Here is a 19,011-nt window from a genome sequence, read left to right as displayed (position 1 = left end):
GTTGTGATGTATTGGTGAAGAAAAGGCGTTCATACTAAAGTTCATAGAGGAACAATTTATGCCCAGAAACTGCAGTTCAGATTTTAAAAATCCTATAAATTATGTTGTTTCAATGGAAATAATTTGCTCAAGTGACAAATCCAGATAATTAGATGAAATAATTTTGATTTATAGGGCCATCACTACCAATATAGCAACTGTTCACGACAGCCATGGGAGAATGCAGATTAACAAAATATACCATTAACCTGACAAGCTGCTATCAGTGGTGTCACCACAGTATGTGCCAGCAGAGGATACTACAAAAATATATCTTGCACACAGTGGCGTAGCTAGGAATTCGCGGGGCGGGGGGGGGGGGGGGGGGGCGGGCGCAAAATGAGGGCAAAGAGGAATGAGGAATATGACTATTATAATTAACATTGAAATAAGAGAAAACAATTGGTCAGCAAAAAGTCTCAAATACAAAATGCAAGGGAAAGAAATGCAATAAATGCAATTTTCATGTAAATAAAATTCTAACTAAAAAGAGCATCCCAGAACAATCAAGAACATTCTGAAAATCTCTCTGTGCCAAAGCTGTGAAGATCGCAAAAGGAAGTCATGCACAGTTTAGGTTTCTGGGGAGGAAGCTTTGGTGCTTGCTCAGCCAGTCCACTTTGAGATTTGCCTTTGTGAGAGCAACATTTTCACCTCTGGCGTCTGCTTGAATTCACATTAAAAGAGACTTGACAATGAGTTACAGATGCACTGTTAGCTGCAATAGTTTATTTCACCACCCAGAACTGTAGAATACACAGCAGTGCCTGGAATAAAATAATCATGTAAAATAATAGTGACACCCCTGTGACATCATGGCATATTTTTCAATCTCTGATTTCTGGTACATAGAATGTCTCAAGGGATAACAGTGCACACACACCCCAAGCACTGATGAATCATCACCACCCATGGGGTGTTGATGTTGCAGCCCCCCATCCCCCGATGGTGCGGCTTGGGGCCCCCAACCAGAGGGAAGACCACAGCCAGCAGCACCGTTTATGAAATTTCTGGTCATCTTGGTGCTGCAACATAGAATTATACTGGGCCTTAAGTCATGGACCCACAGAGATTTATTTTCTCCTATAAAAATCTGACATCCATAGGAGTTTTTTTTTTTTTTTTTCTTCTTTCCTCCATGCCCAATGGTTTATTTTATAAATTGTTAATGGTTTATTTAATAAATGGTTTATTTATTTATTTATTATTTTGTTTTCCGTTTATCAATCTGTAAAGCATTCTATGGCTACCCTGCAAAGGGCGCTATACAAATAAAAATATATTGATTGAGAGTATGATATAACACTAAAGTGCAATGTGCAATCAACCTTATGGCAGTTTACATTACCCCATCTGCTTACCTGCATCTGTGGTGCCATTGGACATGGAGGAGTTGAGGGATTCATTGGTGTCTGGCCTCTTTAAGCTTGATCCTGTTCCACTGTGGGGCAAGGTGGCTGGGGTTAGAGGGGACCTGGAATGGAAAAAAATGTAGGTTGTCTTTTCAAGATGCAACAAGGTTCTTTTGAGATGCAGTGTGAAAAGGCTGGGCTGGACTGACAGAGAAAATAAAGCCATAGAAATCACACAAAGATTTATATTTTGTATTCAAGAAAAAATTGTCCTTTCTTTTTCAGTTGCTGTATGCAATAAAAATGTATATATAGGGCTGCCTACCTTCAAAATGTTTTGGCTATGCCTACCTGCCTCTAAAGCTGGAATTAGTGTTGTTAATTCATATCAGCAATAAATATCCCAGAGATCTAATGACAAATCACACATTTATTAAAAGAACACTGTTTAAACTGTGATGCTTGTTCTTATGTATTACAAGAAATGAAACCTAGGTTTGGATAATGAAGAAGTTGACTAAAATAACATTACATAAATGCAGTTATGGTATGTGCTACTTTGCGCAGCACAACTAAAGCTTATATATATATATATATATATATATATATATATATATATATATATATATATATATATATATATATATATATATATAAAAAAAAAAGTTTATTATTATTTGTATTATGGTTTAAATATTTTGATGCCGTCCAGTTGGCTGATGTAAAAGAAGCAATTAGTATGGTTTAAAATGCATTGTGTGTACACAGCAAAAGGGACATACTTACTCTATACAGTGTTTTGGAGAGGTGCCAGTCTGATAAAACTCATCAGCATCATAGAATTCATCCTCACTGCTGGAGTAGGAGAAGTCTGGGACTGTGTTGGAGGATAGGTTGACGTGGCTGGGAGAGGTGACACTGCTGCTGGGAGCTGAGGGTCCACTGCCTAAAATAAGCAAATACTTACTTTGATCCAAGGCATTCTCAACACCAGGATGTTTTAATCAAAAGGTCTTTGCCAGAGTACATCAAAGAATCAATCACTTTTAATTATCTAAAGTACAGTATAACCATTAGAGCTATGGTGCTGAACATGCATTGGGAAAATTTAATGTTTAAGATGACATCATGACCCTAAATGGACTTCACTTTTTTCAGTTTTGTGGCACTGTTCTGGGCCACATTTAATTTGTCCACCTCATTTTGTCACACCTGTACGCATTCAATATTTTCATTTTACACAAAAGGAAGCACAGAGGTACTTTTATTTTGACATTTGCTTAAGATGTTTTGATAATATTTTGGCATACATGTAGCTTCATGTCTGAAGACATCTTAAAGCTGTTGAAAACAACAGCAGCTGCAAAAACATTTTCTAATGTTTTCTTGATTTGATACCACTATAATGTGGTACATCTCACGGCATGTTGCGAAGCAAGATCGGCAAGAAGTTTGTTTATGGCACTGCAGATCTTTATAGATTTGATAACACTACAGTTTAGCAGCATAAGATAAGTTATCTTTCAAGTCGGAACACTGCCAAGGGGGAGGGGTCTCTCCGCACTTCCTTAGGAACCACAGACCAGGCCGTAGCCCCGCCCTCCTGGCTACCTCCGCCAACGTCTTTCTGGCAGGCAGGCGCCCCCCCAGGCTCGCCACCCTGGCCCCCGGCAGCCCACAGCAGCTAGGAGGAGGAGGTGTTCCAGCAGCTTCTTGCCCACCCTTACACCACCCAGCAACTCTCAAATTGGCAACTCTGCACCCAAGACTCTTGGGTGCTCCAAATTATATCAGTTGGCTACTCCCTACAGTTTCAAACACATCCACCGCCCTTCCGAGGCATGGTGTGGTCGCAAGTGAGGGACCCGTTGCAGTATACGGTCCTCCTCCAGCTCTGGGCCTGGCCCCTGAGCGGGAGCGTTTGATTACCTGGGGTCTGTCAGATGTGGTAGTAGACTATTCAATCGGTGAGAGCTCCCTCTACGAGGTCGCAGTATTCCTACTGCTGGCGGACGTTTAGTACCTGGTGCCAAGACGGCGGTCAAGACCCAGTTAATTGTCCCATTGGGGTTATATTACAATTTGTACAGGAGCTGTTGCACCAGGGTAAGTCCACGTCCACGCTCAAAGTGTATCTGGCGGCCATCTCTGCATGTCATGTCCGGATTGATGGCAAGCCCCCTGGGTCTCATTTCCTGGCTGTCCAGTTTCTGAAGGGAGCTCGACGGCTGCGGCCTCCTCGCCCCCTTCACTGCCCACATGGCGCCTTGACGTAGTGCTGGACTCACTTTCCCAAGCCCCATTTGAGCCATTGAACTCAGCTGAGCTGAAGCTTTTGCTAGAAATCTCCTCTGCAAAACGCGCAAGCGAGTTACACGCCCTGCCTGTACACCCAGCGTGTGTCTGTTTTGTGGGAGATGGCTGCAGGGTCACGCTACGGCCTAACCCAGATTTCCTCTCCCAGTCTGCCCCTGTTAAGTGCATCCTGATGGAGCTATTGAACCGTGTCTTTCCCTTCCACTGGACTATGCCTTCCAGTCGAGCACCTGGACTTGCCAACAGCCCTGTTGGCCAACATTTTAAGTTGTCAGCACAGTGGAGCTTTGCTATTGTAAGCGGAGGGCGTAAGAGTTGTCCTCTGTAGCCCCACTTTGTATATGCTGATTGCAGACAGTTCCCGGTAATAGCGGGCCCATGGGAGTACTGTCTGGAGTTATTTTGTCATGGTCCCCTAGTGGTACAACCCCGGGCAGGCTCCCTTATCAGCTCGCTGCCTCCACTCTTGCAACGGTTTTGTTATACAGTAACCCCTCCCTCTTGGGTTGCAATGTCACACGGGAGCCCTAGCTTCCGGCAAAAGAGGATGAACCTGCGCAGACGTGACCTTTTATACAAACGGGAAGTTGATGGGATCTGTTTGAGTGACTTGTGCAGGGGCCAATGGCAGCTTTGATAGAGTGACGTTTTCGATTGGGTTACTATGGAAATGCGCAGAAACCCCTCCCCCTTGGGCAGTGCTTCCTTTTTCAGATAACCGGGGTTGCATACGCAACCTATCGTTTGTAATAATGCAGCATCATTTTTTAAATTTAATTGGGGCCTCTGTTTACAGTCTTCCCTTATGACCTATTCTTACTTGACTAATAAAAGACAATTGGACATATGGCTTGGTGGCCATGTCGTGTTATACAAAAACATGTCTAGCAACTTCTCTTCTTTGAAACCATGTGTGTGATTGCAGCACAAATGTTGTGCAACATGTTGCCTTATGTTCTCCTTTTAGATATATTCATGGCAAGACTATCAGTCATATGGTTTGGCAGCCATGTTGCAATGTACATTCCAGCAATTTTGCCTAATTGTAATGAAACTCTTGCATGCTTAAAAGTAAGTCTAATCTGTCAGGTTTATTGTTATCAAGTTGCTGCAAAGTTACACAAGGCTGCTGTAGGCCAATCAAAGTTTAGCTTTAAACTATTTGCATTATTGGTCTATATCTCTGTGTTATGATGTAATAACCTTCTGAAATGTGACACTATATCTACTGATAACTGAATCCAGATTTATTTCTAATATGGTCTTGTCGCATGCTTTGGCTGCCATATTGTGTTTTTCCAAAACATTCTGTCAGCCTCTTCTCTGAATTTGAATGTCTGGTTGAATTCTGCTTTATACATTTTTATATTTTTGCAAGTTCATGCTTGCATGGCCACAGATTAATGTTGCTTGCAGTTATAATTTATTATTGCTATGAAAGATACTAAAGGAACAGTACTCAAATGTATCAAAGGTGTAATGCTTCCCTTCAATGTTCATGTCTTTCTGTTTGTAGGCAATTTTAAAATCTCCCATTTCAGAGTATGCTAGTGACCACAGACCCTGACAGGACAAGGGAAGAAATGAGATGCTCCTTCATATGGGTGTGATTTTAAATGTAAATCAGAAGTTCTTGTGCAACACTACAATTGTGCCACTTTTTTTTAATTCTGCATCCTGGCCTAGGAGGATTGCCCAAGCTGTGCTGGGCTGACAGGGAACCTGGCAGTCTTTGTACCTGTGCTATTGGGGGTGGGGGTCTGCAGATTCCCCATCACTGTCACCACTGGACCGACTGCCAATGAGGATGGCCTCTGGTCTGACTTGCATATCTGCGAACCATCTAAAACACAGAGGAGAACATACAGGCTCATTGTTGGGGGAATAGTATTTCCTTTGTTAATGACATCAACACAACATCATTCACCCCTTGTTACACAGGGCTCGAAGAGTGGATGATGGGGAACTGCATTCCATTTTCTTAAATACATAAATTAACCTTTGTTATGTTTTATTTAGAGGGATATGATATGAGGATTCATCAAATAATTAATTGAAGAAATGGACTGATCAGACATTTTCTTATATTATTGATTTTATACCATCATTTATAAACAAATTTAAACAATTTTGTTCTATTGAAACAAGCTCTAGCAGGTTGAGAAAGGCTGCTCTAAATGGAGAATCAATCTAAACAAGCTCTTAGTTTTAGTTAAAAAAAAAAACGAATGAAGTGTTTCACTTACATGCTAATGGCAAACTACAACATGATTTTAATGGCATTTGCTTTTACAGCTAATAGGGGATGGCCTATTAAATGCAGTTTTGTAATTCATGATTAGCATGCGAGTCCCTCTGACTCTATCTTGGTCATTTGAAAACATCAAATCAATGCATGTGCTCTCTATGGTTGGTGCACGGCAAACAATTGTATAATTAGAATAATAATAATGGATACAATAATACTTTTCATGTATTTCATTATTATTAATCATAATGTTTCCTTTGTTCATATGCAGACACTAATACATTAAAGTGGTTTACTTTCTGTTTGTTAATACAGTATTAAATTGCCATAACCTGAGATTACTCTCCCAATCGGTAACATTGCTCAGCTGTTTGAAGTCAGGATGTTGAACTGATCATCAAAATGATTTGTTGCACTGTCAGTCATTCAGCAACCAGATTCATTTTAACAAAGATGCAGAGATAATTAACATGCTTATTTACAAAAATTTAGCATCTAATTCTAATTCCCGTTCTGTCTCAACATGTCCCGGGATTGTGGGACCAGGTGGCAGTCCTACAGAGCACATCATGTTTTTAGGCCCTTAACCTCTTCAACTCCAGATGAAAAAATGAAAACCCTTCCCAGGTACCAGATTTTGAAAATAATAATAATAATAATAATAATAATAATAATAATAATAATATTATTAATGTTTTAACATTATGATGAATGAAATAAATAATAAATTAACTGTTTGAACAAAGAAAATGTAAATAGCTTTTAAGTTTACAATATTATACTTTATAATAAATCATGAATTTTTGTAATACGAACAATACACTAAAATGCAAATTAACAAACAAAACGCTGAAACACAAATACAAATAATATGGAATACACTGGAACTCATATGAAAATAATACACTGAAACACTATAATAATAAACAATGAACAGTAATCGCTATAAAAACCTGTGCCATCACAGGCTTGCTCTGTGCCATTTATTTAAACATTCAATACAACAAGCTTGGAAGCTACAAATGCACTACATGGCTTTGTGTAGCATTGTGATTGATCTGGCTGCTGCAAACGCGGCTTCATTGCCTTGTTTTCTGAACGTATTTCATCACAGCACTGTATAGCTCTTCCTAAAAACGACAAACTACAAATAAACAAGTACAACTAACAATACAACTAGCAATAACAATATACAACTATTTATATACTTGTAAAAGGTGAATGGATTGCCACAATATACATGAAACTTCTAGATTGGAAGAGCTAATGTTGCATGATCACCCTCCGCGTCTTTCAATACACACTGTACAGTATCAGCACTGCCTTTGGGAACGAAACCTGAAATGTGTGAGGGTTTTCATTTGATGTGCATACGTCGTGGTGTTGAAGTGGTTAATAATGCAGAGATGCTGTTATGTACCTGGATGCAACCCCTGGGTGTGTTATTATTATTGTTTGGAAGTAGGTTTTCGTTGGCGCCAATACAGCAAAACAGCTGGAGAGACCGTCAAGCATAAAGTAGCCGCAGCTTCGAATAAGCTGGACTTTTCAGAGGGGTCAACTGCAGACTTGCTTTTAAATACACTTAGCGTTAAAACCTACACATTAAAACTAAACACTTTTAAACCTATAAAGAGTAATTCTGCTGCAAAAATATATGCTTTTATTCATAGCAGAGTGGCCTTGGCCACCCCCGGAATCGCCCCTGCCAACCACCCCGCCTGAAAACAAATCTAAAGGAAATACTGTACTGTAACCACAAGACATTTTGGAGCCTGAAGGGAAGTATTCAATTAATTCAGTTTATCCTCCAATTAGATCAGTTAAGTTGCTTAGAGCTGGGATGCAACAAAATCCAGACAAATAAGACATTGTGGTCATCCAGGAGTTAGACATCAATGTTGAAGTCAGTTTCATAAGAATCTGGTATAGTTGGCTATATGGGGTCACTGAAATCAAGAATCAAATGGGTGCCGTGTCAGGGTCACTTAGAATAGTATTCACACCCAAGTTGTTTAGTTTTCTAAATGAGTCTGGTTCCATCAGTTGGGAAGCATAATGTGGTTTAGTTGGTTGTCTTTAGCAGTGTGAAAGCACAGAAATCAACAGTCTTTCTTTAACTATACATGGCAACTATATATAGGATTTTGTACATGTCCTTTCATCTTAGAGAAAGCACATGAAAACTTAAACTTTACAGTACACATTTATACTGTAAAAAACCAACCAAACAACAACAAAAAATATGGCTATGGACAGCCCAGGAAGGAATTAGAATGATATTGTACCTGTTGGTAGAGCAGTCTGAGTTGGCATGGTGCTGATTACTGATGACTCCAGAGGGTTGGGCTGATAAATTCCATCCACAGGGTTAATAGTACTCTAAAATCAAGAAAGACATTAAATAAGGGACATAGTAAGGAGAACACACAACACTATATGAAGCCTGACAACACTAAACTGAATGTGATCATCAGGATATGGCATGATAGGGGAAACAAGTATTTTACTGCATATAATAATATTAATATTAGAATGTATCCGCCATGGAAATAAAACGGAAAGACAAAATTATTTTTAAAATGGTGTAAAAATGTATGAGTCATTCCTGGTAGTTTTCTTATTAGAATCATTGATAGACTGATCTATCCATTTGTATGTTTCAATTCAAAAGATCCAATATACCTACTGCTACACAAAACTAAAGATTAAAATGTATAATTTTCCAATAACAGATTACAATGTAAAAGCTCTGATAAAGTAGGCAAAGGAAAAACCACACACCGTCACCATCATCAATTATGGAAACCATGCATAAGAGAACATGAAATGTGAAAAAGGTCAGAAATGTATTACAAAGTTTGAATCATAAAGAATAATGAAAAGAAACTACCTTTTTTAATAAAAGGTCTACATGTAAACGGAATTTAAGTTTATGATGAAAGTTTAAAATGAAAGACCTAATATGTTATGCTGTTGCTTTGTGTCTCCATGTAAAATAACTTAATTTGAGCAGTTGAAAATGTCTGTTTAAATCCTTCTCACACCAGGATCCTTGCCCTACTGATTGCATTTTTAATATAGGTCTAGGTGTCACCATGACTGAATAATAAACAGCCTATTCTAGTGCAAGCTCCCATTCCTGAAACAAACATTATTTGGGAAGTAGTTCAATATCTTAGGTGGATGTAATTAAAAGCCATGGCTACAAATGGCTGATTATTCCCACTTTCACATTCCTTCTGAAGTGTAAACAAACTCTCAACCAGCAAATATGTTGAACTAGATTAGTTTGGCAGGCAAAAGTAATGCATAATTAACTTTGATGTAAATCATTCAGAAGAAGCAATGATATAAGCAAATGTTCTCCACATCGAAACAAACCAACAGCTCAAACAGGTGTCTTATGCCCCGTTTCCACTGGCGGACGTGTCCAGGTTTTGTGGACGGTTAACTATCTGGTGTCAGACGTGGCCGTAAGTGTCCATCACCCCACTGAGGAAATACTGGATGCGGAGATGTGTGCTGGACTTGTAGACACAGGGAAGAGATCAGATACATTATGTCGGAAGACATAAATCTCAAGTGCCGAGTGGGATCACGAAGAAATTACAGTTTAATTAGCAGCATGGAATGAAATCCACATACAGAAACAATGACTGCTAATTTAATTAATAACAGTTAATATCCGAGTGTATTAAAAACCTGTATTTCACAGGACCCCGGTACAGTGCCCTGACTAATTAAAAATAAACTGAAGGATAATAATCGGAGCGGTAGCAGACGATTTTATTAATATTTTATGAACAACTGGGTGGTGTTTCAAATGTCGTTTTATGAATGGTGTGCAGGTTTGTTGTACAGCAGCTCTGCAGAGATAATCAGTATGAAGGCGAACACAATTTAGTTAACTGAAGTTAAATGAATGAATAAATAAATACAGCAGATCTGGGTTTGCACATAGAAAAGTTCTTACGGTAATGTAATGCTTGTCTGAATATAATGTTGTCTATACACGTTTAGCTCTTCCTAATCTCTCTTAACAGAAACGTGTAATTTATTACAATGTCTCTAAATATGCAAAGTAGAAAGAAAAAAAATAGCCACAAAAGTCCTTTCCACATCAGGCTCTATCGCTCGTAGTGTTGTTTCTTTTTTTTAAAAAAATGAAACACAAACCAAACCCACAATCGCTCTGCCTCCTCCCACAACAGGGGACGGACTTCATAATGGCCTGGTTTTACAAAAAGCTCTGGAACGTGTCTGGCACGGCACAGACGCTTAAGCCAGTGGAAATGAGGCATTAGTCTAAAATAGGTGGCTCAGCAGATACAATCTCGGCAGCACAGGTTACTCAAAGGGAATTGGATAATATTCTGTTGTTGGCCGACACCTGGCAGATGAAATTCAATGTGGACAAGTGCAAGGTATTACATGCAGGTAACAAAAATGTCCACTATAATTACACTATGGGAGGAATAGAACTAGATGAAGTAATGCATGAGAAAGACCTAGGAGTCTATGTGGACTCCTCACTTTCTCCATCCAAACAATGTGGGGAAGCAATAAAAAAGGCAAACAGAATGTTAGGGTATATTGTCAAAAGTGTAGAATTGAGAATAAGGGCAGTGATGTTCAGACTGTACAATGCACTAGTTAGAGCTCATCTGGATACTGTGGACAGTTCTGGGCTCCACACTTAAAGAAGGATATCACTGCTCTAGAGGCAGTTCAGAGGAGAGCAACCAGACTTATTCCAGGCACTAGTTAGAGCTCATCTGGAATACTGTGTTCGTAAACTTTTTACGAACCATACTGCATTTCCACCTGTGTGGGAACTGAAAGCTTACATAACAAGTGGACGTGGGTGTTCCCAAGCACCAGAAATACAAGGCAACAATAACCACCACCATAGGAGATCACTTCCTTTATTTGCAAGCTTTACAACCGTCTTTGAAAACCTATTTAGCCATTCAAATTTAACACGTCATTGCGCTGACATTGTCTTCTTATTGCTGACGTCTGCCAACTTCTGGCTTTTTAAAAATGTCTGTTGAAGTCAAGCAAATCACTTTTTGTGGAGACGTCTTTACCCCACCCCCCGACCCCTGATGTCATAGGTTCCTTGGTTCCAGAACAGCAAGTTTTTGTTGCCAGCAAAAGTGGCTCCGTGCTGGCTGAGAACCATTTATTTTGCGATGGAAAAGCACGGAACGGTTCCAGATTAGGCAACAGCTCTGAACCAGCAGCAGCATCATGTTGGTGGAAAAGCACTATGAGATCGCAGAGACAAGGAGGCGGAAGCAAAATGTTCAGTCTCCTCTTCTCTAAAAGTTCAAGCCCAAATGGTGGTTTCGCGTACACCTAAAACGAAGGTGTCATTTGATAGGTTACAACCCCACCAATAGCAGGTTAATATATTTATTTGATTAGATATAGATATATAGATAGATACGTTTATTACAACACTTTTAAAACATTCATTTAAAATATGCAGCAAACATTGCAATTCTCCTGGCAATAGATAAGCAGTTTTAACTGGACACAATGACCAATAGTTGATGGTTTAAAATAATAAATACATATAAATAAGTACTATGAAATCTGATTTATTGAACAGTTTAAAAAATAAACTTGCGTGTTCTAATTCTAATTTAATAACTCTACTGTAGGAGCGTTTTATTTATTTTCATTGTATTGAATTGTATAAATCAGTATTTTATTGCAATACTAAAAACACTATGAATTAATTTTAAACTCCTATGATATTTTGAATGTCTCATGCTTAGAAATGTATGGTGAAGATACACATGCAGTAAACAGCCAGAGCTCCACAGCACTGCCGCAGTCTGTAGGAATGGCGACTCTGGCAGTGGAACTGCAGAAGTATCAGTCAGTCCGCTCCAATTCAAAACTGAATACTCTGAGCGCACTGTGCAGAGCTACATTGACAACCATTTTGACCACACCCTCGACCCCAACAACTTCGAGACCGGCCACTCCTATGAGCATGAGCAGCACACTCCTGGACAGGATTTGCTGTGTGGAACTCGGGGAGGTAATTGTTCCACAAGACCTGACATCTGTAGAGAGTTTGCTAGAGGGAGACATACAGATGGATCTCCTCTCCCCCACTGATGAAGCCAAAAGGGGCATTGTTCTGCTGCATGCGGTGCAAGGTGAAGCTTCCCTCCGTTGACGAGCATGACCTATGCATCAGGTGCCTGGGCAAAGACCATGCCCACCAGGTGCTCAGGGTAGAAGGGAGCTGTGATCACTACGCAGCATTTACAAGAGCAACCAGATGCAGGAGGGCAGGGAACCCATTCCCGGCACCCTCTCGGATGTCAGCTGCCAGCCGTGGCAGATCAGCTGGAAGATGTTATGGCAGCTAGTCAGCTTCGCCTCCACCTCAATCACGGCCACGACACGCCTATCCTCACTACGACTCCCCCAGACGCATTCCGCCAAGGCATACACCAAGACATTTTTTCCCCCTATAGGTGACTCCGTTACCAGGCTCGAGCAGGCTAGCACAATGCTGGGCAAGGAGCCCCTCTACCTTAATAAACGGTGACACACCACCAATGTGATGCTGAAAAAGGCATACGCGGCAGAGAGTCTGGTGGTGAAGGCTGTGAATGCCCAATCCATCTTCATCCTGTATATGGGTCACCTGGCCAGAAGAAAGAGGGAGCACCCCTCCGAAGTGGTTGCAGAGGAGATGGAATTTGTGTTAGCTTATACACTCACCTAAAGGATTATTAGGAACACCATACTAATACTGTGTTTGACCCCCTTTCACCTTCAGAACTGCCTTAATTCTACGTGGCATTGATTCAACAAGGTGCTGAAAGCATTCTTTAGAAATGTTGGCCCATATTGATAGGATAGCATCTTGCAGTTGATGGAGATTTGTGGGATGCACATTCAGGGCACGAAACTCCCGTTCCACCACATCCCAAAGATGCTCTATTGGGTTGAGATCTGGTGACTGTGGGGGCCAGTTTAGTACAGTGAACTCATTGTCATGTTCAAGAAACCAATTTGAAATGATTCGACCTTTGTGACATGGTGCATTATCCTGCTGGAAGTAGCCATCAGAGGATGGGTACATGGTGGTCATAAAGGGATGGACATGGTCAGAAACAATGCTCAGGTAGGCCGTGGCATTTAAAAGATGCCCAATTGGTACTAAGGGGCCTAAAGTGTGCCAAGAAAACATCCCCACACCATTACACCACCACCACCAGCCTGCACAGTGGTAACAAGGCATGATGGATCCATGTTCTCATTCTGTTTACGCCAAATTCTGACTCTACCATCTGAATGTCTCAACAGAAATCGAGACTCATCAGACCAGGCAACATTTTTCCAGTCTTCAACTGTCCAATTTTGGTGAGCTTGTGCAAATTGTAGCCTCTTTTTCCTATTTGTAGTGGAGATGAGTGGTACCCGGTGGGGTCTTCTGCTGTTGTAGCCCATCCGCCTCAAGGTTGTACGTGTTGTGGCTTCACAAATGCTTTGCTGCATACCTCGGTTGTAACGAGTGGTTATTTCAGTCAAAGTTGCTCTTCTATCAGCTTGAATCAGTCGGCCCATTCTCCTCTGACCTCTAGCATCAACAAGGCATTTTCGCCCACAGGACTGCCGCATACTGGATGTTTTTCCCTTTTCACACCATTCTTTGTAAACCCTAGAAATGGTTGTGCGTGAAAATCCCAGTAACTGAGCAGATTGTGAAATACTCAGACCGGCCCGTCTGGCACCAACAACCATGCCACGCTCAAAATTGCTTAAATCACCTTTCTTTCCCATTCAGACATTCAGTTTGGAGTTCAGGAGATTGTCTTGACCAGGACCACACCCCTAAATGCATTGAAGCAACTGCCATGTGATTGGTTGGTTAGATAATTGCATTAATGAGAAATTGAACAGGTGTTCCTAATAATCCTTTAGGTGAGTGTATAGCAGACCTCTTGAAAGAGGTGGGATAAGGCAATGGGGAGATCCCTGGCAGCGATGGTGGTGGCCAGAAGACACCTATGGCTGATGCAGGCCAAGCTGCAGGACACAGAACAGTCCATTCCCCTGGATGCCCCAATAACACCTGGGCAGACGTTCAGAGAAACACTTGACTTGAGAAAATTGAATGCTCAGTCAAGGCCAAAGAGAGAGTGTCAAAATACGGTCACAAAATAGGAGATCGCAGTGATGCGGGAAAAATGCCCTATACAACTAGTGGACCGAGAGACGCCCAGGAGGGGTTCTACTCAGGGTACTTCCTAGTGCCTAAGAAGGATGGAGGCTTCAGACCCATACTCGATCTGAGGGGTCTCAACATGTTTCTGAAGAAAAAACTTCTGCATGTTGCCTGCACTGTGTCTCCTCCCGTCTGTCCGACCGAGCTACTAGTTCATGTCCATTGACCTCAGGGATGCCTACTTCCACATCCCCATGCCTACTTCCATGTCCCCAGCACACAGGAAATATCTACGCTTCACCTTCCAAGAGCTCGAGTTCTAGTGTCCCACACATTTTCAAAGTGCATGAACGCAGCACTGGTCCCCCTCAGAGCAAAGGGGAACAGAATTCTGAACTACCTGGATGACTGGCTAATCTGCGCAGACTCAGAGGTGGAGGAACACACGACAGAGGTCATACAACATGTGACTACACTGGGTCTTTCAGTTCACATGGAGAAGAGCTCTCGAACACACAGAAATCGGTGGTGTTCTTGGGAATGTGGCTAGACTCCACGAACATGCTTGCCTATCTGTCAGAAGACAAGATCGAGTCACTGGAGACTTGCCTCATACGATTCAGATGAGGCTCCACTCTCCAGCTACTCCGTCTTCAAAAGCTGTTGGGGTCGATGCTATATGGGGAACTGCCTTCTCCCTGCTGCCACTTCTTCCACCAACACTGGTGAGGATTCGCCAGGAAAGAGCCCAAGTCCTCCTGGTCTCCCCCGGTCGCAGAGACAGTTATGGTTCGCAACACTGGTGCAGATACTCAGTGAAGACCCCTGGCAGCTTCCACTATGCAAGGACTGGCTGAGCCAAGCAGACAGACTCCTATGGCACCCCAAACCAGCACAGCTACAGTTGTGGGTCCGGCCCCTGCAAAGCTCCATCTAATGTCACTGGGACTATCAGATAGCATTGTGGAGACGCTACTATCGGCCAGAGCCCCCCTACTAGAGCTCAATATACATATAAGTGGTATGCCTTCCAGAACCGTTACATAGCCAGGCATGTGGATGCAGTGTCATGCCCCATAACAACTATAATGTGCTTCCTGCAGCAGCTACTAGACAAAGGGAAATCTGCATCCACTCTGAAGGTCTGTCTCACTGCTATATCAGCATGCCATGATAAGACTGACAATGTCTTATCAAGCCCATTTCCTGCGGACAATTCCTGAAAGGGGCAAGGCAGCTGCGACCACCATCGAAGGACGGAATTCCATCCTGGGAACTGGTTCTTCAGGGGCTTAGCGGCATTCCCTTTGAGCCCATTTCCACAACGGAGCTCTGCATTCTCTCGCTTAAGGTTGCCTTCCTTTTAGCCATAACTTCAGCAAGGAAAATCAGTGAACTTGGTATTTCACCTGCAATTCTTGTGCATATACATAAATAAGAAAAACGAATAATAAAAAAACTTTTCATGATAAACTGTGTAAAGTGGTATATAAATTGGTATGCACATAACTTAACAGATGTATACAATTATAAAACATAAGTAACCAGTTATAAAAATAGCATAAAACTTAAATAACATTATGCAACCTGAAAGTGCATTGAAATGGCTCCGTCAGTATTGAGCTGCGTACAATAATTCAGAAAATGTGCTGTTCAATACTAGAGTGCCGTATACTCAATACGAAATAATTAGCATTCATTATCAAACAGGTGACTTATCAAGGCACTGATTCAGAGACCTGGGATTCCAACATGATCAATATTGAATTTTAGATGGCAGATGATCTGGTGCAAATCTGCTAATAATATAAATAATTATAAAAATATATGAATATATGATGTGTAGAAAATCACGTGTTTCACGATTATAAATCTTACACAATTACAAATTTTATTAAAAAGCCCAGATTGTCGGCTATATTATATTCAGTATAGCCTACCGCATAAACTGCAGGTCCAACGGCAGGAGAAGAAAGTATTTATACTTATTCATTTTGAGGAGTTTACAGCTGAAATGCCGTATATGTATTTAAATATTTAGTAACATATAAGAACAGACATGCGGGAGAATTCTCATACACAGATATTTACTTTTGAGTTCTAGTGTTAAGGAGTCTGCTGCAATTTTGTTTTTGCTGATATATGAATTACTTTTGGTTTGGCAAAGCCAAATAAGTAAATAAATACACACAAATTTAAAGGTTGAAATAGAACAATCGTTTCAATCAATCATCGATTTAGATTAAAAGAAAAATGTACAAAAAAAGTGTGTTTGCATACAGGGTTCTGCCACAGACTGTACTAGGGTGTTACCGTAATATACACATCTGGCCCCAATGGTTTTGGATAAGGGATTGTGAACCTGTAATTAATATACAATACACATCGCATTTCGATTCCTTTTAATTAATATTCAAATGTTCTGTTTTTGACATGTTTGATTCTGATCTTTTTAAATTAAAACAGCACTGTAATGAAAATGGAGCCAGTGGCAGCCTGCATGTATGCCTGCTTACACCACAGTGATGTTCATGTGCTCATTACCTAGGCTTCATATTAATAAAAATGTGTTGCAAAATACTACACAGTCTTGCAATACAATACAGATTCTTGCAACTTCCTTGCTTGAGAATTGTTTTTCCTGTAAATCATGAAGAAATAATCCTTAACACCTAATTGTTTGTTGAAAGTATTTGTATTTATATGTATCTGCATACATATGTGTATTATACTATAATATATAATACCTTAATAAATGGAGTGTAATGGATTTACATTTAGTTTGAACTCACTTGGCTGAGGGACTCCTGTTGTGAGGGATAAGGGTCCAAAACCTGTCCTGAAACTTAGTTTACAACTTCAATGAGTGCTGCGGTGCAGCTCTAACCCTAACCTCTAGCAAAGGTATGGAGGTTCTAATGGTTTACTGAAAATGTAGCACATATCAAAGCAGTGATGTAGAATCTTTCCTTATTATATATATAGCTATGCTATATACATACAAGCAGTGAAAATAGTGTAAAGTAAATATGTGAGTAGGGGCTGAGTTAGTAATGGCCAATATTACATAGGACAACTTTGATAAGAAAGGACTATTGTACTGTACTCTTATTTGATGCATTCTGACTCAGTAAGTAAAGTACATTTTAAGTAAGATCACAACAACAATAAATAAATGCTGGCTCCTGGTAAGCAGTAACAGAGACCAAGAAACAGAAATGTCCTTGGAATTACAAACAAAGAAAAAATGTTTAATTCCCCCTGAAATGTGTATGCTACATTTAGAAGGGCTCCAGAAAAGAATGGCCTACACCAATGGAACTTAAAGATGAGAGGAGAGAGCCAGCAAATGAGGTAGAGAGAGAAGACAGCATGGCAGAAAGGTCACCAAAAAAGAAAAGAGAAAAAGGGTCTGCATTATAAATAAAAAGACAAGCAATGCTTCTCCAAAACATATGATTTGGTTATTGGATTTTCCGTTTTTATTAGTCCGAAGATTATTATTTATTGTTTTATGTTTAGAGAATGTCAAAACTTACTATCAGTCCGTTTGCGTGCTGCTGTTCGTTACTTTGATCCTTAAAATTTTGAAAAGAAAACATGATTTTAAGAAATTAATCCAGCTTCAAAATGAGATCACTGAGCGTTAAACAAACATTTTTAAATTCGGTGTGAAGGGTATTGCATGAAACATGTCTGCTGTTGAATATTGTAAAAGACATCTAGATCTCACAAATATGACCTTAGTAATCAAGCAGATAAGCTCTGCTAATATTTTGGCACTGTGAACTATTTTCTTGCATGCTTTTCTTTTGCATGATTTGCTGAAACTTTCATTGTTAGCACTCGGAAAAAGCTGAAACCTATTGTAATCTGCTGTAATCAGAACATCCAACACACCTACCTGTCTACCTGTTGATATGAGCCACCATCAAAAAGTGAGTTAATACAGACATTTATATTGTCAACATAAATGGTTAACATTCAGTACATTCAGGATGAGACCACACTCCATTCACTGAGAAGCTATGAGGAGCAGAGCCTTTGTTGTAAACGAAGCTATATACTTCCCCTTTCTTAACCCAGATGGTGGTTAATACAAATTTCTTCATTTAAAAAAAAAACTTGCTTTCTTTTGGCATGCATATATATATTCATCTCTGCAGTGAGGTTATTGCTCTTAAAGATATTGGAGAACTGAATTTGTTTAGGATATGCATCTCTCAAACAAAAATATGTTTAGAATGTGCTGTATGTGGAATCTGAGATGATTGTCCCATAGCTGATTTTTTTGGTTGGTTGGTTTGGTTTTTAACCTTTGACCAGTGAATCAAGTAAGATTTAAGTAAATATTCAGTCTTTTGGATCAACTAGTAACAGAGTAACAAAACAAACAAAACTTAAAATAAAACAAAGCATTACTTAAAATAAACACTATTTTAGAGTTCTGTTGTTGTTGTTGACTTTCGTAAATAACATCAAGCGATCCAAATGATATGATTTTAAGAAACATATAGTTTACACATGCAAGTCACATGCATAACAGCTGCTGAATAAAATGTGCGGAAACAGACCAGCTCACTGCCCATTCACTTTAGGATGAAGAAAAATTGTTAACCCACAATTTACCAAAACATTTTTATTGTATTTGTTTAACAGCCAGGAAATAAACATGTAGATGAAGGGGATTAAAAAAATATATGGAAGGTGTATACTGGGAGGAGTACAGAATGACACTGATTAAGGCGATTGACATTGAAATTGTACATCTGGTATAGCTTTACATGTTGCTAGTGTATAGGTAGTATGTATACCACTCCTCCAGATTATGAAATTAAATTAAAAACATAAAA

General features: G+C 40.1%; 1 protein-coding gene across 6 annotated transcripts in view; it reads right to left on the bottom strand.

Annotated features, from left to right (window-relative positions):
• Nucleotides 1-19,011, bottom strand: part of osbpl9 (oxysterol binding protein-like 9) — a 103,550-nt gene that overhangs the window by 20,671 nt on the left and 63,868 nt on the right. For 3 of the 6 annotated variants that reach the window (XM_066692576.1, XM_066692579.1, XM_066692581.1), the window contains 5 exons: nt 17,698-17,736; nt 8,244-8,337; nt 5,446-5,550; nt 2,178-2,337; nt 1,401-1,513 (listed from right to left, as the gene is read on the bottom strand). In XM_066692576.1, coding sequence (XP_066548673.1) covers nt 1,401-1,513; nt 2,178-2,337; nt 5,446-5,550; nt 8,244-8,337; nt 17,698-17,736 — 511 coding nt within the window. The remainder of the gene's footprint in view (nt 1-1,400; nt 1,514-2,177; nt 2,338-5,445; nt 5,551-8,243; nt 8,338-17,697; nt 17,737-19,011) is intronic. The other 3 variants (XM_066692578.1, XM_066692577.1, XM_066692580.1) reach the window with 3 other exon arrangements.

Source organism: Amia ocellicauda, chromosome 19 (assembly GCF_036373705.1).
Source record: "Amia ocellicauda isolate fAmiCal2 chromosome 19, fAmiCal2.hap1, whole genome shotgun sequence".
NCBI classification, from domain to species: Eukaryota; Metazoa; Chordata; class Actinopteri; order Amiiformes; family Amiidae; genus Amia; species Amia ocellicauda.
This window is presented reverse-complemented; position numbering and strand designations above follow the sequence as displayed.